This window comes from Mus musculus, chromosome 11 (genome assembly GCF_000001635.26).
Source record: "Mus musculus strain C57BL/6J chromosome 11, GRCm38.p6 C57BL/6J".
In the NCBI taxonomy this organism is placed as follows: Eukaryota; Metazoa; Chordata; class Mammalia; order Rodentia; family Muridae; genus Mus; species Mus musculus.
Window position 1 is genome coordinate 32,509,040 of NC_000077.6, and position 24,678 is coordinate 32,533,717.

Sequence of the window (24,678 nt, forward strand, 5' to 3'; positions counted from 1 at the left end):
TCATAGACCAGACAGTGACAGTACTAAGTTTGTTCCGCCACTGTTTGCAGCCTTTCAGAAAGCATGTAAGCTTCTCTGAGTGGGCACACTTCCTTTGGAGTGCTGTGGGGCTGCATCTTTCACTGCTAGGGATTGTCTTTGACTTGCTGGTAAATACTGTCTTGTTATTAGGCTGTACAGCATGCTAGCATCTTATTTGTCATGCCTTACACTTTTCTCTAAGTCCATTCATTTCTTTGATTTAACCATCTTATTAACATAATAAGCTGTGTGCTCTAATCTTTATGTTAGACATTTATTCAGGAATCTGATTAATGGTTATTTCATTGTTACTTACTAGCTATGTAACAAAACTTATTTCATTAACAATTTTCCCATCTGTAAAATATGTAGACTTATATAGACTTTTCTGCTATAGTTTGAGTAGTAAATGCTTTTGAAGATAAATGTGTGTGTTTAGGTATATAGTTGCATATATAACATACTTAGAACTAGGATTGGTAAGCATTCTGAAGTGTTTGCTTTTGTGTTTAAGTGTATAGATTGAATTTGGCTGCCTAAGACCTGAGCAACCGACAGCACAAGTGGACATATTGAAGGGGGGAAGGTCTCCGAATGCCCCACCCCATACATGTGTCTGATTGCTGACAGAGAATTAGTCTTCCCCAGGGAGGTGCCCCCTAATTGATTATCCTTTTTTTTTTTAACTTTTTATTGGTTTGTGAATTTCATTTTATGTATTCCAATCCTACTTATCTCCCTGTCCCTTCATATCTTTCCTCTGCCCTTGCAACTCCCCCACCCCCAATAAAATAACAATAACAGTGACAACTACAACAAAAACCAAAGGGAAAAAATCTCCTCTTGGAAGCTGTAATGTGTCACATAGTGTACCCTTTTGTCCGCAAGTCTTTACTTGTAGATACTCATTACATTGAATCGTTGTCAGTACCGGATCCTCACTGGGTCTCCTCTCGGATATCCTGTTGTTGCTCTGTGTCATGGAGATCCTGCAGCACAATTTAGTCCGTAAGACAGCCCCTTAAATCGCTCCAGTTCATAGATGGGGTAGATGTTTTGGGATGGTCCAAAGCCCTGTCTGTATCTGGGCCTGAATAGTAGCTGAGTTAACCCACACCACCAGGGCAAACTCTCCAGCACTGCCCCAGCTAGCTCACCCAGTGCTACAGCCAGTGAGGGGCAGGGCCTGCTCTCATGGGGTTGGGAGGGTTACCAATTGGTTATATAATAGAATGTGATCAGCCTTAAAGTCATACACATATAACACTAAAAGAATTCAATAGGTTTAATTACATATTTAGTGCATTTATATTTGTATATATAACAATAATAAAAGAAAAGAGGTCATAATTTAAGGGGATATGGAAAGGATGGAAAAGAGGGAATGATATGATTCTATTTTAATTACCCTGCTAAGAGGCAAGAAGCTTGGATATACTGTCTATGATTGAGTAACTACTTTTCACTGACACCCTGTGATAGCAACATATGGATTTTGGGTAAACATTTCCATCTTCCAAAGTGTTTAAGTAAATAGCTTTTTATTTTTTCCTGAGATATGCACTAAGTTTTTTTTTCATTTAGAAATAGACTTTTTAATGTCTAAATTGCACCATAATTTATTGAAGTATGCTAAAATTCTTTATTCTTTGGGATATACAAGTGTTTATCAGAACTCTGTTATTTAACTTTTCCAAGTAGCTTAACTCACACAGAAAGTGTCATGCATGCTGATGCTATAAAAATGTGTGTATTGGGGGTCTTGCAGACTGGTGGTTACTCTTTCTAAACTTGTCCCTTTTTACTTCTTTATAATTAGTATAGGTCTTTCAGATATGAGTCTGAATTTATTTTGTTTGTGTGGGTGTTGCCTGCATGTATGTCTGTGCACCATGTATACACCTAGTGCTCAAGGAGGTCAGAACACAACAGCTCTCCTGGTGCTGCAGGTGCTGAGAACTGAACTTGGGTTCTCTGAAAGAGCAGCAAGTACCCCCCCTCCCCCTTTTGTTTTAAAGATTTATTTTATGTATGTTGCTCTCTTCAGTTACACCAGAAGAGGGCATCAGATCTCATTATGGTTAGTTGGGAGGCACCATGTGGTTGGTGGGAATTGAACTCAGGACCTCTGGAGGAACAGCTCTTAACTGCTGAGCCATCTCTCTAGCCCCACCCCCCACCCGAGCTGACTCTGGAGCAATGAAAGTCTAAGCAGAGTCTTACAGCTTCACAGTCATAAGTTTGCCTCTCTTCTCCCAGGCTGTGATTTTTCAGTCAGGTAGGTGTGTAACAGTTCTCTCGATCCCACTCAGCTGTTGTTCTTCACATAGTTGCACTGTGGCTCCTGGAGTTCCCATTGCTGTTCTCTGCTCAGCCTCAGCCAGGACTCCTGGTGCTTGCTCACTCCTTAGGTCCTTGTGTTTACTCCTGTCTTCATATCATCACGCCTGTGATGCCCCCAAAACACTACTTCTGTAGCATTTCTCTGTCAGCTCAAATAAATTAGTGCTTTTTTATTTTCTGATGTCTGTATGCCAATTCTTGAAGTTTCAAAATTGCCTCTTTGTACTTGCCTGCAGTGGTTTGTTCTGTATTGATTGGACTTGATCAGAGGCTGCTATGGGTCAGAGCAAGCTTCACTCACAGCCTTCTCCCTTTGGTGCAGTGTTGTGCTGCGCTGCACTCTATGGTGTTGAAGTATCTGAATGTCCCTGTATTAATAGTGAACGTGTTGTACAGGATCACATTAGGCTGTTTTCAGGCAGGTAATATACTTTGAGCATATTTTCCCCACTATGCCATGCACTATTACCTTTGCCTCGGCAGCCTTCCCCACCCACTAGTCCTCAGGACTCCAGCTTTCTAATCTTCTTTCTCATGTGCATGAGTGTTTTGGCTGCATGTCTGCACCACATGCATTAGTTCCCCAGAGGCCAGGAAGGAAGTCAGGTCTCCGGAACAAGAGTTACAGATGCTTGTAAGCCACCACGTGGTGCTGGAAATTGAACCCAGGGTCCTCTGGAAGAGCAGCCAGTGCTCTTAATCTCATTGCCATTTCCCCAGCCCTATGTATAATTTTTTTATTTGTCTGTACAGACTATTAGAGATATCCATGTAGCCTCTTGTTTCCCCTGAACTCACAGCTTCCCTCATTATCAGTGTCTATGACAGAACAGTATATTCGTTGAAATGAGTAAACCAGCGTTGTCACATCATCAGCACCCAAAGCACATAGATTACATCAGAGTCACCAGCAATGCTATACACTCTGGGTTTGCACAAATTTATAATGACATCTGTTTGCCAGTAGATCTGTGTACCATACAGAGCAGCCCTACTGTCTTAGACCCTCTGTGTTCCACATATCTATTCTTTCCTCCAACCTGTCACCTGGCAACTACTGATTTTTTTTTTAAGTGTCTTACTATTTTTGCCTTTTCCAGAGTGCCAGATACTTTGATTCATGGCAGAGTTCCCCTTCAGACTGGCTCCTTTCAGTATTAAGTACTACATATCTTCATTTTCTTTATAGTACAGAATAAAATCCATTGTGCATTCTACAATTTATCCACTCATACACTAAAGGACGACTTACTTGCTTCCATGTAGAGTAGACTCAAGTTTTCACTTCCTTTGGAACTTCAGATCATCTAAGTTGTCAGACTCAAGGCTGAATGTGGTGGTGTATAACTATAATTCCAGCACTTGGGTGGTAGAGCCAAGAGGAGCTCACAATTTTGAGCCCAGTCTTGGCTATATATAGTGAGTTTGAGATCAACCAGACTACATAGTGAGACCCTGTCTTAAAAGAAACGTTGCCAGAGAGGATCTGAGAAAAGTTGGAAAAGAAGGAATGTGACTTGTTGTTGTTGTTGTTGTTAGTGGTAATAATAAAGAAGGGTTCGGCTGAGAGAGGAAAGGGAGCACAGGTTGGGGGCAAACTGTCCTCCCAGGTAGCTGTGAAGGGAACTTGTTAGTACTCCACTCCCCAGCCCCAGCCTTGGTACTGTCAGAACTCTGGACTGTGGCCATTGTTGTACGGTTACTTTAATAGTGGTGTGGTGTTCCACATCATTTCATCCATCTATCTTCCACCTCATCACCTTTGTGAAGAGTTTTATCAAGGTATTTGAATTCTTAGTTTTCTAGGCTTTTCTGTTTGTATTTGTTGTTTTGAAACAAGGTTTCACTGTATGCCTAGGCTGGCCTGAAGCTTAATTCTAGGTGTAGGGATTACAGTGTATCTTCACTGTGGCTGGTTTTCAGCCCACTTCCTAAAAGTCTTGTTTTCTATTACTGAGTTTTGAGAGCTCTTTTGTTTTTTCAAGACAGAGTGTCTCTGAGTATCCCTGGCTGTCCTGGAACTCTGTAGACCAGAATGGCCTTGAACTCACAGAAATTCACTTGTGTTTGCCCTTGGAGTGCTAGGATTAAAGATGTGTACTACCACCACCTGGTTCTATATATGTTTGTGTAACAGTCTTCTAATATATCTTGAAATTTTTCTTGTTGTTTGTGAATGTCTTTTTATTTTCTTGGCTATCTCTAGAGGAGCTTAGATTTTCTAATTCTGATGAAAATCAGCTTATGGATTGATTATACATTTGATGGTACATTGTGCAGGTCATTGCCAAGGCAACAACATTTAGATTTTTTTCTTTTGCTTTTATTAGTTTGTACCTTTGTATTTTACATTTCAGTCTGTAATATATATATATTTTTTATTTTTATTTTTATTTTTTGGTGGTAGGGCAGGCCCGTGTGTGACATGGTATGCATGTGGGGATCACAGGGCAAGTTGCAGGAGTCAGTTTTCTCTCCACCATGTAGGTTCTGGTGTTTGAATTCAGGCTGTCAGGCTTGGTGGCGTCTTTAGTCACTGAGCCATTTGTCCACCTGTAGTGTGTTTTAAATTAATTTTGTGACAAGGATAATTTCTATATTGAGATTACATTTTTTGTGGCTCATTAACCCAACACCTTTTGTTGGAACACTGTCTTTTCTGTGCTCCATTCCCTCTGTTTCTTGTATACAATCATTTCATTATGGTTATGGGAATTGTACTTCTGGACTTTATCTGTTTTATTGATTATGTTTGTGTTTTAACATTGGTTTTTTTAGATTTTTGGTTTTGGTTTGGTTTGGTTTTGAGATAGCCTAGATTATCTCTGTATATCAACTAGCCTCAAATTATTGCTCTCTTCATAATTCACCCTTCCAAGTGCTGGGGTTACAGTATAAGCTTCCATGCCCAGTTCCATACCATCTTGGGTACTACAAGTCCTCCATTATCTGCTCAGGTCTTAAACATTTGTTAAGGTTTGTATCTTCATGCCCCGCTTTGGGTGTGCTAATGTACATGGTCTTGTAGTTTCAGACACCATTGTTTGCTGCTGCATGTGGGGCAGCCAGCTTTATAGATTAACCTTAATGTGATGCTCATTGGATCTGAGATCATTTTGTTGATTCTTCAGATTTTCTAGGTCAAGACCCCTTTGGGGACATATATCAAATATCCTGGTATCAGATATATTACAATTAATAACAGTAGCAAAAATCTGAAGAAGCAACAAAAATTATTTTATTGTTTAGGGGGGTCACAACAACATGAGAAACTGGATTAAAGGTCACAGCATTAGGAAGGTTGAGAACCACTGGCCTAGAAAAGCTACTAGTAAAGACATTTCTGTTCTTTCCTTCCTAATCTGTCTTGCACTAGCCTAGTTCCTAATCTTAATGAGAAATTTAACCTTTAAGTTTAGTGTTACAGGATTTTTTTTTAACTTTTTTTTTTTTTCAAGACAGGGTTTCTCTGTATAGCCCTGGTTGTCCTGGAACTCACTTTGTAGACCAGGCTGGCCTCGAACTCAGAAATCCACCTGCCTTTGCCTCCCGAGTGCTGGGATTAAAGGTGTGCACCACCATGCCCGGCTCTTTTTTTTTTTTTTTTTTTTTTTTTTTGTAGGTACGTTGTCGCTGTCTTCAGACACACCAGAAGAGGGCATCAAATCCCATTACAGATGGTTGTAAGCCACCACCATGGCTGGAACCTCTGGAAGAGCAGTCAGTGCTCTTAACCACTAAGCCATCTCTCCAGCCCCCTAAAACTGTTCTTTATGAAGCTAAGAGGTAGTATTGCTGAGAGTTTTTATCAAGAAGTACTAGATTTTGCCAAGTGGGTTTTTTTGCTTATGATACTTTTTTGCTTAACCTAATGCTATGAATTAGCAAATATCTAAAGATTGAGCCAGTCTTGAATACTTAGAATTAATTTTGACTTGAGAGTGGTATGTAATGTTTTTTAAGTGTTGTATTTGACTTACCTCATATTTTGTTGAAGATATTGCAGTCTTTTCTTGAGATTAGCCTTTAGAGGTGTTTTGTGTTGTGTTGTTTTGTACCTGTAGCATTAAGGTACAAAACATTAAGGTTTCTCTGTATAGCCCTGGCTGTCCTGGAACTCACTTTGTAGACCAGGCTGGCCTCGAACTCAGAAATCCACCTGCCTCTGCCTCCCAAGTGCTGGGATTAAAGGCGTGCGCCACCACCGTCCGGCTGCTTTCTGTTTTAAAAAGTTATTAGTTACTGAATCAGTTTCTGTTGATAAGACCTACTCAGATTGCCTCTACATTTGTAAGCTTTGTCAGATAATGTTTTTCAGAGAATTGTTTCATCTAGTGGATCAAATTTGTAGGCATGGGGGTATTCATAGTATTTTTTACGATTCTTTTAATGTCGATACATGTGTAGCTGCACCTGATGCACAGTCCCGCATGTGGTTTCTTTTGTTCCCACTGCTGGAAGCACAGGCGTTTTCTTCTGTTTGCAGGGAGGGAGTAAGGATCCACGGTGATAAACTGGCAGGGCCCCATGTCTGCCAGAGTCCTCTTAGAGCTTTTGTCTTGGCTTTCCTGCTCTGATTCCCTAGCAGCGTACCTGTCGGAGTTTCTGATGAGAGAGATAAAGCTGACAGCACTGAGTAGAGAGAAGCACACTCACTGAAACTGTCCCTGTCCCCTCTCTCTGCAGGTGCACTGACAGAGTGCTACGATGAGCTGGGGAACCGGTACCAGCTGCCAGTCTATTGCCTGGCACCACCAATCAACATGATAGAGGAAAAGAGTGACATAGAGACTCTTGATATTCCTGAGCCACCTCCCAATTCTGGACACGAATCTCAGCTCCGCCTGCGGCTCTCCACAGGCAAAGACCTCAGGCTCGTGGTCCGCAGCACAGACACAGTGTTTCACATGAAGAGGCGCTTACACGCCACAGAGGGCGTGGAGCCAGGCAGCCAGCGCTGGTTCTTCTCTGGCAGGCCTCTCACGGATAAGATGAAGCTGGAGGAGCTGAAGATCCCCAAGGACTATGTGGTGCAGGTTATAGTGAGCCAGCCTGTGCAAACCCCAACACCAGTGGAGAACTGAGCTGGACTTGCCTTCTTCCAAGATCCCGTGGCTCCTTTTTATTGTTACCATTTCTTACTCTTAAGGCGTGAAATTTATTTTCACTGCTCTGAATTCCCTATGAATGGATTTAGTTCTGAGGAATTACCAGTGAAAAATTCCATCTGTGATGGAGACCAACAAAAATAATAAAACACACAGAGCCAGCCTCTGATACTCTTATAATTACAATTTCTAATTTGAAAGACAGTTAAGAAATAGATAACCATTTATTTTAAAACATTTATCAACTGTGTAATGGCTGTATTTAAATGATCTCGAATGTAAACAGACACCAGACCCATCAAAAACAGCACCAAGCACCTTTTGGACACAGAATTTTTATGACATACATGTCAAATTTTTTTTTTTCCAGAACCATCAATAACAGTTACAAAACCTAATCTTTTTTTTCTTTTAAAGTGGAACCTAAAAGAGCATAGAGTTTTGCTTCTCTTCTGGGTTTGTAGTCCTACCCACCAGGAGGCAGTGAGACTGGGAGTTGTCAGTGTTCCTTCCCCTCCCACCAAGTTCTGCTCCCTGTTGACATGCACTCAGTCCTGTGGCCGTCATGCTGGCAGCGGGCACCCTCTGGCGCCCTGAGCAGCACGTTAGTAAGTAGTTAGAGCTTGTATTCTCAGTTGAGAAGTTTCTAGTCTTGCTTCATAGTAATCTTAACATATCTGTGGACCCAGGCTTGACAGCTAGCTACTATGTGATGTCTTTGCTGACCCTGATGCTCTGCGTGACCATTTCTGTAGCTTCCTGGCCCCGCCTATATATTCCTGGGCCAGGCAAGACAGAAATGGAGTATAGCTGCTTCCAGTCCAGAATGAAAAGCAATCTTCTCCTTCCTGCCTGCAGGGAATGTGAGTAAAACCCTCTCTGCCTGTTCCTGGGAAAACTGTGCCTATTCTAAGCCTTGGAGAAAATTCCAATTCAAAATGTTCGTGTGTGATAGCTAACTAGTGTCATTTAAACTGCATTGGTGGGAACAGATGGTAGCGCCTGGCTCAGACTGGAGTGCTTTCACTTAACTCTGACTCCAGTCACTGTGGTGGCAGGGTTCCTCCCACACCTTCCCAACAAAGGTGAATTAACCTCCATCTGCACACTGGGCTAAGGGACTGAACATAGTAAATCAGGCTCACCTTCTCTGGAGAAAGCTGCCAAGGGTTATATTTAATCTGGAGCCTTTTAAAAGCTGTTTTTGCCAGGCATGTTGTACCTGCCTTTAATCCTGGGCCTTGAGAGGTAGAAAGAGGCAGATCTCAGAATTTGAGACCAGCCTGGAATACACAGCTAGTTCTAGGCCAGCCAGAGCTACTTAGTGAGACTGTGTCTTAAAAAAAAAAGTTGGTTCCCTGAGAAGGGGACTATCATGTGACCACACTGTCTCTGAAAGTTTGTGAGATGTGAACAGTAGATGAAAGAAGGGTCTGTGCTTTTCTCAGTCAGGAAATACCAAACCTCCTATTCGGATATAAAATGCCATTCATAATTTTAGTGGCAGAATGAAACCTCTAAGCAGTTTAAAATGTAATTTTTAAGTATTAAATTTCTTATAGCCTGTTTAAATATATCTATAATTATAACTTACATTTCTGAGAACTTTAACCATTTCCCTAATTCTGTTCATCATTTAGTTTGTGATTGTATCTAATTTAGATTTGGTGGTGACTGATCTAAATTCAGAAGTGCACACACAGCTTTAGCAACCAAGGATGCCCACATTTCCATGTGGAGGCTCTAGGGTATTCCAGTGCATCTCCCTCCCACCATCAAGAAGGTTGGTTCATTTGTCATATTGAATAACAGTATCTCAAAGTCCGTCAGTTGGAAAAGTGGTTAAACCTATTATTTTTCTAAAGGAAATTTGATGGTGTCATGAATAACCTGATTGTTAAAAGGTCTTGTTTCTTGAGGGTTTGTCCTAAGAGATTTGTGGGGTCTTTTGGTTTTTGTTTGTTTGTTTGTTTGTTTAAATTTTAAAGGAACATATACTTTGAATAACAATCCTCCAGGCATGGTGAGAAAAAAACCTAGGTGCTGGAAATTGTCAATAGGTTAATAACCTAGGTGAGAAAAAAACATGGTGCTGGTAATTGTCAATAGGTCGATGTAAGATTGGATCAATACTTGATGTGTATCATTTTAGTATGTAGGGGTTTTGTGCTTTTTTTAAAAAAAAAAATTCAACTTTTCTCTTTGTCTTTGCCATTATTTCTCTATACAGCGACAGTTTCCTGCATCCTATAGGAAAGTGTGAAGTGTTCTCTCTAAAACCGGTAGTGACCACCAAACCTAAGCTCTGCTCCACCACATACTGCAGGTCACTTAGAGGTGTGCCTCACCAGCACTGCTGCCTTGGTCTAAAATAGGTTCACCATGGCTCAGTCGCTACTACTTGCTGTGCTGCCAAGGCAACACTGGATTCCAACACTCAGCCAGTTGGGCCAAACTGGGGAGCTCCAGTTTCAGTGAGCGACCCGCCTTGAGAGGAATGACACCCAGTGTCATCTCTGGCCTCTGCATTCACATACTCAAACAATGGTGTATATATCTTACTTTGTGTGTATTGTGCTAATTTTTCAAGTTTTTCATAGTCAAACCTTTTAAGTCTCATCAGGTGTGGTTGTGCTCATCTCTAATCCTAGCACTTGGTGGGTAGAGGCAATCTGAATTGGAGGGCAGCCTGCTCTGCCTGTGGCGTTCCCAGCCAGCCAGGGCCTAAGAAGGGAGTTCCTCTCTTTAACAACACATCATCTGTTGGACTTTTTATGGCCTCTGGGTTTCTTAAAGGGCCTTCCCTATTCCAAAGGATACTAGCCTCTCATTTAGTTTTCTTTCACTAACTACTTCATTGTTTTCTGGAGCTTATGAGTGTGAAAAGATTAGACCATGGCCCCTTTTCCTGAAGCTGCTTGATAATTTTTATCTTTTTCGTGGTGGTGGAAAGGTAGCCTTCTTAGCAAATGGGCATCACTCAGCTGGTCTGACCCTGTGCATTTTTCTTAGAAAGGGAATCCAGCTGATAGCATCTTTGGAGATGGCTAGTATCCTGTGACTGCCCTTGGGGTCTCTTATGATAGGACCTGTTAGACTGTCATCTCTAGTTCTGTGACAGGAGCCTGGGTAACTTGTCAGAGGTTGGACACAGTTGACTTGGCCTTACTTAGTCTGAAGTGTGAGGTCTAGGATGGGGAGAACACATGAGAACCAAGCACTAGGGGAAGAGGTGACTGCTTTGCTTAGCTAATGCCCCTCAAAGTTCCTTCTAACAGACAGTGATGTGGAAGAATCTGCCTGTGGACCTGGGCTAAAACCTTTACCAGGCCAGAGAGTCTCACCCATAGTGTCCCCCTGCCCCTCCCCATTGCCTGTGCTCTAGAACACTCATGTGACTAGGAACTTGTAATGCAGTCTGAAAACTGCAGACTCAGAGCACCGATATACACAGCATGGAGCCCAGGGCCTCACAAGTATCACACTGACGGCTGAACGGCTCTCCAAGCCCTGCGCATTCGCTGCTAATTTTTTTTAAGTCACTAGGGAAAAAAAAAAAGCTGGAGCTGGAGAGATGGCTCAGCGGCTAAGAGCACTGACTGCTCTTCCTGAGGTCCTGAGTTCAAATCCCAGCACCCACATGGTGGCTCACAACCATCTGTAATGGGGTCTGATGCCCTCTTCTGATGTGTCTGAAGACAGCTACAGTACACTCATGTACATAAAATAAATAAATTTGATTAAAAACAACAACAACTTGGAACTCTTTATAAAACAAAAAGCTTGTTCTTGCAGAGGACCCAGGTTTGATTCCTAGCACCAGCATGGTAGTTCACAACTCTCTGTGACTCTTCTCAGTGCTGTCTTTTGACCTCTGAGGGCAGCCTGCAATCACACAGTGTGCAGTCATATATGCTTAAGCAAACACATTACTCAAGCACATGAAATATATAAATCTAAAATAAAATGCTCTATAGCAAAGCAAACTCAGATTGGTTATTTTCTTTGTATTTCTAGTCCCAACACAAACTAGATTTGTTTGACTGGTTTGTTTGAATTTTAGTTTTTACACAGATTCTCATTTATAAATTATAATTCCTGACTCCCTTCTAGAACTACCAGGAGTTTTGTGCCTTGAGACAGTTCTTGCTACAAAGCCCAAGATGCCCTCCTAATCAATCTATGTCTTCAGCCCTTGGGTGCTGCAAACACACAATTGCCATTGACCCATCATGAAGATGCTTAAAAAAGGAATGTTTTAAATTTTGATGGGTTGTCAAGATAGCTTAGCACTTGCCCCAAAAACTAACTAACCCTTGTAACACACAAGAAGGATCAGAACCAACTACAACTCCACATGTATATAACACACACTGAGTGCTTCCACAGAAATTTGATGCTGGGGCTGGAGAGATGGCTCAGCGGTTAAGAGCACTGACTGGTCCTGAGTTCAAATCCCAGCAACTACATAATGGCTCACAACCACCCATAATGAGATCTGATGCCCTCTTCTGGGGTGTACTCACATAAAGATAAATAAATCCTTTTAAAAAAAAAAAGAAAAAAAATCTGATTCTGATGTTCTGTTCATTAAAGCTTTACAGTGCCGCCCGACTCCCATGGGAAAAAAGACAGGTTAAGTACTCTCTCGAGCTCTCCCGCCCCCTCCCTCACCTCCATTCTGAGTAAAGGATATAGTGCTGTGTCTGCTCTGGGAGCCGTTATCCTTTACTCAAGATGCTCAATACCGTCTGGGACCATCAAAGGCCTCTGGAGCGTTTTCCCAAAGAATCACACCTAGACCCTAAAGCTGCCCCCTGACAGAAGCCATCTAGTCTCAAAGAGAACTAACACTTGTAACATAAGCTCAGTGGTGAGGCCTTTCTGCTTGGCCAGTCTCTGGCTGTCATTTTTCACTTTGGAGTGCCAGCCTGCACAGAGTGTCCCTGGCTACCTGGCACAGACACTGTAGTAACCACAGACTGTTGTTAATGTTGGAAGGGCATAGGGACTGATGAGGTTGCTTGCAATTCCCCCAAAGCAATACCTTTATCTCTATAGAAGGGATTGAAATGACCAGTTCTACCTGGGATTTGGTTTTTCCTGGTTCCCTTCTCACTGTGGTACCATGGCAAGAAGCACCTACTGCCAGTTGCATTTATCTTATTCACAAACCTGTTAGCCAAATCCCCCATTTGTTAATGAGGCTTTACAATAAATAGCTGGATTTCATGGTTCCCAGTTTGACTTGCAGATAAGGGTCTTGGGTGAGCTGTTTCTTCATACATTGGTGGCATACCAGGTTTGATTATGTTATTGAGTATCAGGTCAGTGGTATTGGGGACCCTCAAAGTCTCTGGTTGTCTTGAGGTCAATTAGAATGTTATAAATGTTAGGTCCTAGGTAAAATAATGCTACCTGGATATCCTGCCGTTATAAGGAAACTTTTTAATGCCAGGATTGTTTACATATTTGATTATGTTCCGTGCCCTTGAAAACCAATCGCAGTAGAAGTCAGTGGAACTGTTTTGTATGCCCACAATAAGATTGGACCTGAACTAACTACCCAACAGCACTTCCTGCACCTATGTATAAGCTTTTATGGTATCTGCCTTTATAAGCTGCCCCTAGGATGGACCCCAACATAAGAGAGACACCTGCATCTATTTAAAATAAGACTTCCATTTTGAGGAGGGGGTCTAGTAAAGTTTAAGTTCCCAAGACCTCCCTGGGAACTGACATTCTTGACAAAAAGAGATATGTGTGTGGGTAGCTGACATCCTGGTTGGCAAGTTAAGAGGCTACTTTTAACTTCTGGGCTCCATAGCCATCAGGTCTCTGTGTGCACAGCCAGCTAAAAAGCAGAAAATGGTCCTATGAACAGCATGGCTGTTTGGGGCTGAAAGTGTAGCTCAGACATAGACACCCACTTTGGTAGCTGGGCATGAAAGAACACACCTTGTAATTTTAGCACTTGAGAGTTGGAGGCAAGAGGAGCAGGAGCTTAAGGTGAGCTTCAACCATTTAGTAAGTTTGAAGCCAGCCTGGGCTACATGAGGCCCAAATAAATTTTTTTTAATTAAAATTAAAAAGTACTGAGTTTGAATAGAACACACCTTTCATCTAAGCACTCAGGAGGAGAACCTCTATGAGTCTGAGACCAGCCTGATCCCGAGTCAATGAATAAATGAAACAGACAGACAGACAGACAGACAGACATGCACTTCGATGCTCTACTTCATTGTGGCCATGTTCATTTTAATTATCCATGCTCACTCGTGTGTCACAGGATACTCCTGTGGCTTAACATAGATGAATATATCTTCTTGAGATGAAGATACTTCTCTTTATCTTTCCCTTTCTCTTTTTCTCTCTCTCTCGCTGCCTCTCTGTCTTTCCTCCTTTTCTTTCTGTCTATGGATTTGTCGGTGCAGAAGATTGTGTACAGCTTAAATTCCTTGTAATTAAGCAGCTATGATTGGGTGAGGGAGAAAAATATTATAAAGTTTATGGTAACTGGTGGTAATTGTGTGGTACTCTGGGTGCTTACAAACTTAGAGGTGTAGGAATTGGGGCAGTTAGAGGCTGAGTGGGGCCCAGGAACAGTCAAGTCTGTTGCAGACCATGGGAGCAGGGTCATTTTGTCAGATTTCTGTATCAGCTACTACTGTGGTCACCTGCTTCCCTTTACAAAGACAGAAGTCACCATCCTCCCAGAGCCTCTTCAGAATTTTTCTCACTTGGTTCTACTAGCGTAGAATTTCTTCTTTCTGCTTATTCAAATCTATAAACACTTCTCTGGCCACCATGTTATCACTACCTCCTCCAAACCTCTCTAATGGTGTGTCCACACTACATAATACAGAACTTAGCCAAGCCTTTCTCTCCCAGGCAGGGCCTGTTGGTCTCTGGCTCTTCCCAGTCCCAGCCTGTTTGCCAGGTTCATCCACATCTTTCCCACTGCTGACACAGGCCATGGCCCTCGGCCCACAATTCCCAAATTTCTCCACTTACTCGGTCACCTGTGATGTCAAAGTCATGGAAAAGGTCTCGGAGTTCCTGCTTTTTAATATTGAAGAGAAATCTGTAGTTTTGGAAATTGGCCGCACCTATATTCATCTCCCCGTCCAGATCAAGCAGCTCAAAGACTGGCCGGGAATGGCGGTACATAAAGTGGTCTTCCAGATGGTCCTGTTTTGAGAGAAATGTGTGAGAATTTTGGTGCTACCTTTAAGATGTTGCACCAAGGTTTGTTTATATAGCCGCAAGACATTTCCTAGAGAGCTTAGAGCAAAAGGCAAACTCGCAAACCTGGGGAAAGAGCTGTGTGAAGAGAGACAAGGCTCAAGAGAAACTTGAAAGTGATCAATTATGCTTAATTAACAACCCAAGCTGCCACCAAGCATCAACCATCTCTCAAAGCCTTGACCTTGTTACTTGGGCAAGGTCCCTGTGTTCAAGGAGCACAAGCTAGTGTCTCTTGGCAAGGTGAAACACAGAGAACACACCTCTTCCTTTTCTTTCGGCCTCCGCATTAAAGTCTCTGAGCCAAGGGACCAGGGCAGGGGTGAGTGAGGCACTTGGGAATGCTTTGAAACCTGTTGGAGGACAGGCAGGCCAAGAAAGGTGGGCAGGGGCAATGTTTTCCTTACAAGGTGAGACAGGACGGAGGGCTGAAGATGAGTGGCCACTGTAAAGAGAAGCTGGGAAGGTGCTGGAGTGTCCAGGAACCAAAACGGAATTTCCCGTGGTGTTCCTTCCACTTCACCATGTAGTGGTAAGAAGGTGTCCCACTGTGCTTTCCCCTCAGTATCTCCTTTACCAGGGAAGCCAACAGCTCAGCCCCCTCTCACCTGCCCTAGGCCTGCCGTGGTACTCACCTGATGTGCCAGCAGTATGCAAATCAACACATAGAACTGGTCAAAACCAATCTCTCCTACAGCTGTCCAGTCCAGGAGGTCAAATATCATCCCGATCTGTGACTTGTTCAGGTTAGTCACGTGCTGGAGGAAATGAAAGAAGAGCACATCTGGGGAAGGAGAGGAGAACGAGACGGATGCTTTAGAACAGTCCTAAAATACTAAAGCAGGAGCCACAGAAGACAGCAGTTGTGCAGAGTTCGCTGCCAGGAAGCATGACAATGGTTTGTTTCGGGCTTTATGTTGAACCTTCCACAACTCCACAAGCCTTAAGTTGCCTTTGCTGTGGAAAAGAAGTGTGCCAAGGTCTGGAAGCTGTGTGACAGTTGACTTACATGCCCAGACAGCATAGGGCTGGTCAGTGCTCAGTCACCCATGACAGGCAAGGTGCTGATGAGTGACAGAGAGCTCTTTGCTAGAGGAGAGAAGGCTTCATTCTTACTCTGCTAAAGACGTTGACATTTGGGGATGGAGAGATGGCTCTGCCAGGAAAGACACTTGTCATGCAAGCCTGGAGACCAGAGTTTGATTCTCAGAACCCTCACAAAAGTGTAAAGGAAAAAATGAACTCCCCAAAGTTGTCCTCTGACCTTCCCATGCACACACACATCCACACACATCCTGCACATACAGACAGGGACACAAAATAAGTTTTAAAGATGCTAATGTTTACCTCAGTCTTTCCCCATGGTTCTTTTAATCAGAATGGGAAAGTCAGAAATGAGTCCCTAGAGTGTTTGTGCTTCCTCAGAGCAAAGGCTTCTGGCCATGGAGGGAGGGAGCCTTCCTGTGCTTTAAGCAAGCCCTGAGAACCTGATGAGGATGGCTGTAGCACACCCCATTGTAAGCCCATCAACCTGCTTAAGGGACTTGTCAAGCTACAGTTCCTGCTTCAGGAGGTATAACATGGGACAGAGTCCACGCTGCTCTGAGCTCTGGTGTGATGTAGCTGCTGCTGTTGGTCTGTGGGTCTCAGTGGCAGAGAGTCAGCCTAGTGGACTGTACACTACTAAAATAAAGCTGCCTCTTTTGTGCATTATTAGTTAACACATACTCAACCAGATACATAGCCGAGGAAAGAACTGTAACTTTCAGAACAGGACTTTTCCTTTCTTTTCATTTGTTTTTGCTTTTTTTTTGTTGGGTTTTTTTGTTTTGTTTTTTTTTTTGTGTTTTTGTTTGTTTGTTTGTTTTTTGTTTTTTGTTTTTGTTTGTTTGTTTTTTGAGACAGGGTTTCTCTGTGTAGCCCCGGCTGTCCTGGAACTCACTCTGTAGACCATGCTGGCCTCGAACTCAGAAATTTGCCTGCCTCTGCCTCCCAAGTGCTGGAACTAAAGGCGTGCACCACTACTGCCTGGCTTTGGGATTTTCAAGTGTGACTTTCTGTGTGGTTTCTCCTCTATCCTTTAGTTTTGTAGTTGATACAGAATCTTATTGACAGCTGACCTGGAGCTCACTAAGTGAAGACTCAGCTGGTCTCAACCATGTGGCTATCCCGCCCATCTTCCCCTCGAATCTTCATTATCAAGGTTATCTGGAGACCTGGGTGCAGTGGCTCCTGCCAAAAAATCTCAGCACCCAGAAGGCTGAGGCAGAAGGATTGCCATTGGCGCAAGCCCAACTCTAATGGCTTATAGAGTCAGACCCTACCCTTTTCTGGCCTCCATGGGTACAAGGCATAAAAGTGGTATACAGACATACATGCGGCCAAACATGCACATAAAAACAAAACAAAGCAAAACAACAACAACAACAAAATAACCAAAAGCTACCTCTGGGCTCTGCTGAGTATGTAAGACACAAATGTCATCTCTGTCATTTGGAATCTCAGTTGGAAGCAGGCAGGGGCACAGTGAGTCTATGGTCACAATGTCCTGTGTGGTCCACCAGGTGTGAACACTCAGAGCAACATACTGTATACACACAGGTGCCAGGGTGCTCCTGGAGACATGTCCTGGGGGAACTTGTACCTATGGAATCAGTGCTGTTTTGCAGTAAGATGACTCTGGACACCCAAATCCCCAATGCCTAAAGCTGCTTTCCCAGGAAGCAAAACCGTAAAGCTGTGCTGTCTCTCGCTCAGGTCACTGTCCCTACCCTTGGTGATCAGACAGCAGGTGTGGACCTTCTGGATATTGTGTCGTCGGGGAATTGTGTGGTTACTAGGGAGATGAGACTCTGTTCCACAAATGCCCTAAGGAGACAGTGTGGCTCAGTTTTCTGAGGGATAGCTTGGTGCCTGAAACTGCCTTTCTCTGGGCCAGGAAAGAGTGGTCTCCCATCCCGTGCCAATCTGTACACACAGAGGAAAGCAGGCTCAACACTTGTGAGGAAAAGGTGTCTTCCATTCAGGTTTCTTCCATTCTTTTCATTACTGGGACCTGGGTCAAAGCTGTCTACTGCTGAGCTACAGCCTCTCCCTGGTTACTGACGAATGGACTCAAAACTCTTTACAGAGGGTTTGGGTGTTGCATTGGTCTAGAAATCTTATTTAAACCAAGGCTCAGAAAGAACCCAGGGTGTTTGAGTCTGGCCTTCTGTTAGTTTATGGACTCAGTTACAGAGCTGATGGGCAGTATTTTGGGGAACTCCCAAGTAGCACAGATGAATCTGGTTAAAATCAGTGGATCTCAAACAAACAAACCAAATGACATGAATGTGGAAAAGGACCCTCGGAGGAGGAGGGAGATGACAGGTGGGAGAACACGAGAGGGTAGAAGAAATTGGGCCTCAAGGAGGAGATGACATTCTCATTGAATCACCAAGGAACTGTGGGTAGAGCCCAGCCTGAACACACAGCCTGAGGTAATCCTCTACACCGAACTGCCATCGGTCTCCTTCTGCAGTTCTCTCTGAGCTTCCTCCACAAGATGAAATAAAAGTTAAGGAGATGGTTCTGGGTTCAGTGTGGGGTGGGTGGGGGTAGGGGGCAGGGGTGGGGTGGGGGGACTGACCATTCAAGGTGTTCCTGTGGTGCACATCCAGAAGATGAAAGTACACCATCAAGGCTTTCACGTTTCTCAAAGACAGTAAGCAGTAGATTTTGTCCATGTAAAGGTACCACAGAAAACACCCCGGAGTCAGTTTCATGGCGGCAGCTTTCAGCCGGAGGCTCTGGCAACCTGATACAGAATGGAGAATTCTGCCTCAGAACTAGAATGTTGGACAGGGTCCCCAAGATGACCTGGCAGAACTGGAGGGGACAATAAGGGTGAATGGAATGGCTTGTCACCACTCTCCAGCTTCACTGTGGGTCTTTCCTGACTTCTTATGGCATTTTTCTCTTCCTCTACAGCAGCCATTCTAATCACAGGATGCCCAGACAAGAAGGATGCACTTGAGCTGAGTGCCACAGCAGCTTGGGGAGCCATGCTAAACGGTGTGCTCATTAGGAAGAAAAATGGAGACTCACGTGCACAGAAAGATCCTGAAACAAGTATACTAATACAAAGCCAAAGAGAAGAAATGCATGTTATATAAATGTTAAAATTATATAATATCCATATATATAGCAGAATGTTCATTCCCTACATTTGATTATATATGTATATGGAGAGAAAGATATTGTCCCACAATCAATATCCTGGCCCACCTGGAACTCACTATGTAGACCAGGCTGGGCTTGAACTCACAGAGATTCGCTTGCCTCTGCCTCTCCAGTGCTGGGACTAAAGGCATATGCAACTATGCTCAGCTCGAGAAGGAATGTTATTTTTAAAAGATTTTATTTATTGTATTTATATGAGCACACTGCAGCTGTCTTCAGACACACCAGAAGAGGGCATGGGATCCCATTACAGATGGTTATGAACTACCATGTGGTTGCTGGAAATTAAACTCGGGACCTCTGGAAGAGCAGTCAGTGCTCTGAAGAACATTCAGTGCTCTTAACCATTGAGCCATTTCTCCAGCCCTCAAGAAAGAATTTTCAAAAGGCCAAAGTGTAGTGAGCCAGAAGTCAATGCAGAATGCCTGCGTAACGATATCAGCATTTCCCTCTGTTTTTTCACAGTGGATGGTTTCAGGCCTGTCCAGAGGCAAACTGGTTAGGAGCTCAAGCTTCTTGTACATCAGTCACTCAGGTCAACAGTGACCGGTTCAGAACAGTCCCTGCTCATGGACATTCATTCCACCCATCAGGGTTCCTGGGTCATTTGGAAGCAAGTTTCAAACAAAACAGCCTCTGGGCATATGTTTGAGTGCATATTCTAAAAAGCATGAGTCTTCACCGTTATCACCCCACACGGCAGGTAGTCATCTCTAACACCCTAAAAACCACATCAGCATTCAGTGTCCATAACTGTTTCTGAGAATTCTGAAGAGCACTGGCATGATAGAATATGCCTTTAATCCCAGCACTCAGGAAGCAGAGGCAGGAGGATCCTTGTGAGTTCAAGGCCAACCTACAAATTGATTTCCAGGGACAGCCAGGAATCCTGTTCTTGAATCCTACACAGAGAATCCTGTTCTTGAAAGCAACAACAACAAGCCAGGTGGTGGTGGCTCACGCCTTTAATCCCAGCACTCAGGAGGCAGAGGCAGGTGGATTTCTGAGTTCGAAGCCAGCCTGGTCTACAAAGTGAGTTCCAGGACAGCCAGGGCTATACAGAGAAACCCTGTCTCGAAAAAGCAAAAAAAAAAAAAAAAAAAAAAAAAAAAAAGAGAGAGAGAGAGAGAACAACAACAAAAATGGGGGGGGGGAGACCGACATCTAAAGAGCTGACTGACTATTTCAATCAGGACCCATTATGCTTCATAAGCCATTTCATCTCTCAAACTTGTAGGTTTCTTTTTCTTATACTTTGTGTTTTAAAACTTTATTGGTTATGGTGTGAAAGTGTATATACACAGGTGTGTGCACCATGGCTGTGGGCCTTCTCCAGCTCACAACACTCCTTTTGTATATGGTTATCTGTATGCATACATATGCACATAGATGTACACATAGATGTGTGCATACACACTGTTCTATCTAACCTTATAAATCATGGGGCCCTCTGATGTTATTACTGATTGGTTAAAACACCAGACAACACCCTGAACTTATGACTTGTGTGTGCCAAGAGTGAAGTAGTCTTGTGAGACAGATCCTTTGGCCTTAGGCTTGGTGAAGAATGGAAAGTCATCTGTAGGAAAGTGTGGCAGGAGGTCAGAAAGGATTTCAGTTGATTCTTAGCATCTCTGTGCCTTTGCTCAGATAGAGGAAGGAGATGGGGACCCATTGAATGAAGGGCAAGAAAGTGACGAATTTTGAGGTCAGATGTCCTCAACTCCATCATTTCCATATGTCAGCTTTATTCATAATAACCAAATGGATAAATCCCAAACCCAGCTGTCTGTCCCTCAATGGTTGATGGACAGTGTATTAATGTAGAATATGGGCGAGCCATGGATTCATTCAACATGATGAATATCAGAAATGTGTTGAGTTAAAAGAAGCTAAGCACAAGCCACTGTGTGGTTCGTGGCTGAGCACTTGCCTAGCATGAGCAAGGGTCTGGCATTAATCTCCAGCGCTGGAAAGATAAATTTGAAAGGAGAGGGTATGGGAGTTGCCTGGAGAGGCAATGGAGATGTTTCTCTATCCTGACTGTGGGACAACCCAGTCCTGGCAAAACTCCCTAACAGAGAATCTTAAGGGAGAACATTCCTGCTGATAGAAATGAAACCTCAAAGAACTTGATTCGTGTTCTTTTGAGACAGGCTTTCACTATGTAACTCTGGCTGGTCTGGAAGTTGATATATAGGGCAGGTTGGCCTTGAACTCAGAGAGTCACTTGCCTCTGGTTCCTGAATGCTGGGATCAAAGATATGTGCCACCATGCCTGCCCTAAATTGAATTTTCCCCCCTTAAGTGTTTTTGCTTGCATGTATTTCTGTGCACTACCCTCATGCAGTGCCTTGGAAGGTCAGAAGAGGGCTTCAGGTCACATGAAACTGGAGTGACAGATGACCTTGCACTGCCACCTGGGTACTGGGAATTGAATCTTCCTCTGGAAGAGCAACCATTGAGGAGACATCACTCCAGCACTTTAAGTTGATTTTTTTTTGGGGGGGGGGGGTGTTCGAGACAGGGTTTCTCTGTATAGCCCTGGTTGTCCTGGAATTCACTTTGTAGACCAGGCTGGCCTTGAACTCAGAAATCTGCCTGCCTCTGCCTCCCAAGTGCTGGGATCAAAGGCATACGCCACCATCGCCAGGCGAGGGGAAAAACTTTTTTAAGTTAAAAACTTTGGCTCACCTTGGGGGTGTAGTTCCATCACAGAGCATGTTTCCTCTGTACAAGAACCTGGGCTCAACCCTCAGTAGCAGGGAAACACCATACTCATATAAACATAAAAGCAGCCCAGATCACATCAATAGTACACAAAGATAACATGTTTAAAAAGTGAGGTGGCTCAGCAGAGCCTGGAGGTCTGAGTTAATAATTCTGAGTTAATCCTGAGGACCCACATGGTGGCAGGAATGAACCAATTTCTGTAAGTGGTCCTCAGACCTCAACATGTGAACCCATACACTGGAAAAAACACACACACTCACACAGAAATAAACAATAAAATTCCTAGATGCAAAAAGACAGGAAATTTATTGTTTTTTAATGGCCAAGGAAAGAACAGAATGGTAGGAAGATGCTGTAGGGCCCCAATTTGACCTTTAATTCCCAGCATTAGGGAGGCAGGGGCAGGAGGAGTTCTGTGAGGCCAGCCTCAAGTAACAGGACAGCCAGGACTACATAGAGTAACCCTGTCTCAAACAAAATATCGCTCCCCTTCCACTCCTGCCAAATCCAATAACACAAAAAAGTGGTCAGCATCTCAAAGACACTGAAAGGCTGTAATAAAACTGCAAACTTAGACTCTTTCATTGAGATAAACACATCAAAGGCACTATTTATCGATCTTACTCTTTTTTGGTGGTGGTGGTGTTTTTTTTTGTTGTTGTTGTTGTTGGTGGTGGTTTTTTGGTTTTTTGTTTTGTTTTGTTTTGTTTTGAGGCAGGGTTTCTCTGTGTAGTTCTGGCTGTCCTGGAACTCACTTTGTAGACCAGGCTGGCCTCAAACTCAGAAATCCGCCTGCCTCTGCCTCCCAAATGCTGGGATTAAAGGCATGCGCCACCATGCCCAGCTTGATCTTACTAATTTCTATTTTAAGTTGTTCCAGAAAGTAGGGTGGGGGGAAGGCACAGCCCTTCATTCACTAGATTAGTGTGAGGCTCTGTAGCCAGAGACAGTTGAGGAAAGAAACCCCGATTTAACAGAAGTTTCAAAGCAGCTTTGGTTCTGTTGAGCCTCCTTTTAACTCCAGCTACATAAGTTACACGCCCCCCACCCAAACACCTTACAAAACAAAAGTCACTCGTGATTTGGGGCAAGTTTCCGGAGTTGTGGAACTGTCCCTTTACGCCCCCACCCCCACCCCCTGCCACTGAGACCCAGCATTTTCACCACCAGAGTGAGATTCCTCATGGCTCTTTCCAGTCAGTCCCCGTGTCTGGGAGCAACTCCACAGCGTTGCCTTTTCTGGACCGGTCATAAAAATGCAGTCATACCTCGTGCGATCTTTGGGTCTGGCTTCTTTCATGTAGCAGGACATTTTTAACGGACCTTTCCATTTTTATCCTTACTTTGTTTTCTTTTGGAACTCCTGGAAATGGTTAGCGCATTCTGACCCTCTGTCCACCCGGTATAGCTGCACAGACTTCAGCAGGTCCCGCTCAACCGAGTGACAGATGTACACTTTGGCTGGTCCACAGGCTGACTCAACAAGAACAGTTTTGCATGACATTTTCTTCTTTTAATTATAAATTTTCCCCGCACTCATTTTGTGGTGGGAACAATTGGAACTGGAGCAACTTTTATTCCGGACGTCCTTAGCACACACAACCCTCTCCGCGCCTAGTATTCACTCTCCAGCCGGCTTTTCGAATGGGGGAACAGCATTTGGCGCGAGACTCTAGGGATATTTTCGAAGAGTCCGGACGAAGGGGACCAACAATTAAAACGCTTTCTCGAGTTAAGAGTGCCCGAGTGTGAGACACTCTTGTTCAGGATGGGAGGGTCTCCAGCATAGATTCTGCAGCTGCCCAGCCCCCAGCACAATCACTAGAACCCACGTTCTGATACCAAGCAAAGACGCTGTGCAAGATGCGGGACGCCCGCAGCCAAGGTAGAGAGGGATGAGGACCAGGATATAGGAGCACCATCCCAGAGATGACTCCGCTTTTATCTCTAATGGGGCTTTTTAATTCGCAAAATAACTAGAAAGTTTTACTTAATAAGGAATATATTTGCTAACCTACCATGAAGCCTAAAGGTCCTAAAGGGACTCTCGTTTCATGTCCAGCGTCCCGGCCGTTTGTGGCTGGCGGAGGCGGGGAAAGTCCGGATGGGCGTAAGCGCGGGGCTCTGCTTTCTGCGGGGCTCAGAGGCAGCACGAGACCTGCCTAGGAAGTGTGGCGAAAGCCACCTGGGACCGCGTGAACTTTGAGGCAAAGAGCACCGAGGACTGGGGTGAGTCCCGGGGCGAGGGGTGCGGGCATCTCGCGCGGGAAGCTGGCGAACCAAGCCTCAGCGGGAGAGTTCTGTGCGCTGATGCACCCACTCGGCACCGACGGCGGTTGAAAGACACCAGCTGAACCCCGGAGGTTTGGGGTTCCGGGAGGCGCAGCGGGCCCAGGGGCCGGCCACCCGGCGGACTACAGTCTCCAGAGTGCCCCGCGGCGCGGGCGGAGCCGCGAGCTCCCGCAGCCAATTGAGGGGTCTCGGGGCGCCGCAGAGCAGGTGGAGCCGGCGGGGACAGGCGCGCGCGCGGGTGCCGGGCGTCCTGCAGGCGGGTCTAGGAGGGGGCGGGGCGGGGCGGGCGGGCCGCGGTTCCTGCAGCTCCCTGTGGCCGCTGGCGCACTCGGCGGGTGCTGCGCTGCGAGGAGGGCGGCTCTCCGAAGCCGCGGGTCCTGTCGTCGCGCTCCTCATCCAGCATGGCTTTCGCCAATTTCCGCCGCATCTTGCGGTTATCCACCTTCGAGAAGAGAAAGTCCCGTGAATATGAGCACGTCCGCCGGGACCTGGACCCCAACGATGTATGGGAGATCGTGGGCGAGCTGGGAGACGGCGCCTTCGGCAAAGTCTACAAGGTGAGAGTTCCGATTGCTGAGCCTACCAGGTCCTGCGAGCCCCTGACCCCCACTCCCACCCCCCGCACAGCTGCTTCTGAGCACTTCCTGTGTGCCCTGTACAGGGCACAAAGGGACGTTTGTAGGATCGAGGCATCCCAGGGGGCTACCGGAGGCAT

The 24,678-nt window shown here is 44.6% G+C and overlaps 3 protein-coding genes across 7 annotated transcripts in view; 2 read left to right on the plus strand and 1 right to left on the minus strand.

Moving 5' to 3' along the window:
* The window catches only part of Ubtd2 (ubiquitin domain containing 2), a 63,340-nt gene extending 53,670 nt beyond the window's left edge, over window positions 1–9,670 (plus strand). For both annotated transcript variants that reach the window (NM_173784.4, NM_001361561.1), the window contains one exon: window positions 7,051–9,670. In NM_173784.4, the coding sequence (NP_776145.2) occupies window positions 7,051–7,448 (398 nt within the window). In that variant the 3' untranslated portion in view covers window positions 7,449–9,670. The remainder of the gene's footprint in view (window positions 1–7,050) is intronic.
* A 4,023-nt stretch (window positions 9,671–13,693) lies between these two features.
* On the minus strand, window positions 13,694–24,201 carry Efcab9 (EF-hand calcium binding domain 9). 2 transcript variants are annotated; one of them, XM_011243747.3, is made up of 5 exons: window positions 23,690–24,201; window positions 18,346–18,513; window positions 15,353–15,501; window positions 14,487–14,663; window positions 13,705–13,944 (listed from the first exon to the last, which is right to left on the minus strand). In XM_011243747.3, the coding sequence occupies exons 2-5, from the start codon at window positions 18,479–18,481 to the stop codon at window positions 13,756–13,758; spliced, it is 651 nt and encodes a 216-aa protein (XP_011242049.1). In that variant the 5' UTR covers window positions 18,482–18,513; window positions 23,690–24,201; the 3' UTR covers window positions 13,705–13,755. The 2 variants fall into 2 exon arrangements, with proteins under 2 accessions (NP_081307.2, XP_011242049.1); NM_027031.3 differs by lacking the exon at window positions 23,690–24,201 and having other exon boundaries at window positions 13,694–13,944; window positions 18,346–18,535.
* Window positions 24,202–24,226: 25 nt separating this feature from the next.
* Window positions 24,227–24,678, plus strand: part of Stk10 (serine/threonine kinase 10) — a 91,330-nt gene continuing 90,878 nt past the window's right edge. For all 3 annotated transcript variants that reach the window (NM_009288.2, NM_001359177.1, NM_001359178.1), the window contains exon 1: window positions 24,227–24,520. In NM_009288.2, coding sequence (NP_033314.2) covers window positions 24,365–24,520 — 156 coding nt within the window. In that variant the 5' untranslated portion in view covers window positions 24,227–24,364. The remainder of the gene's footprint in view (window positions 24,521–24,678) is intronic.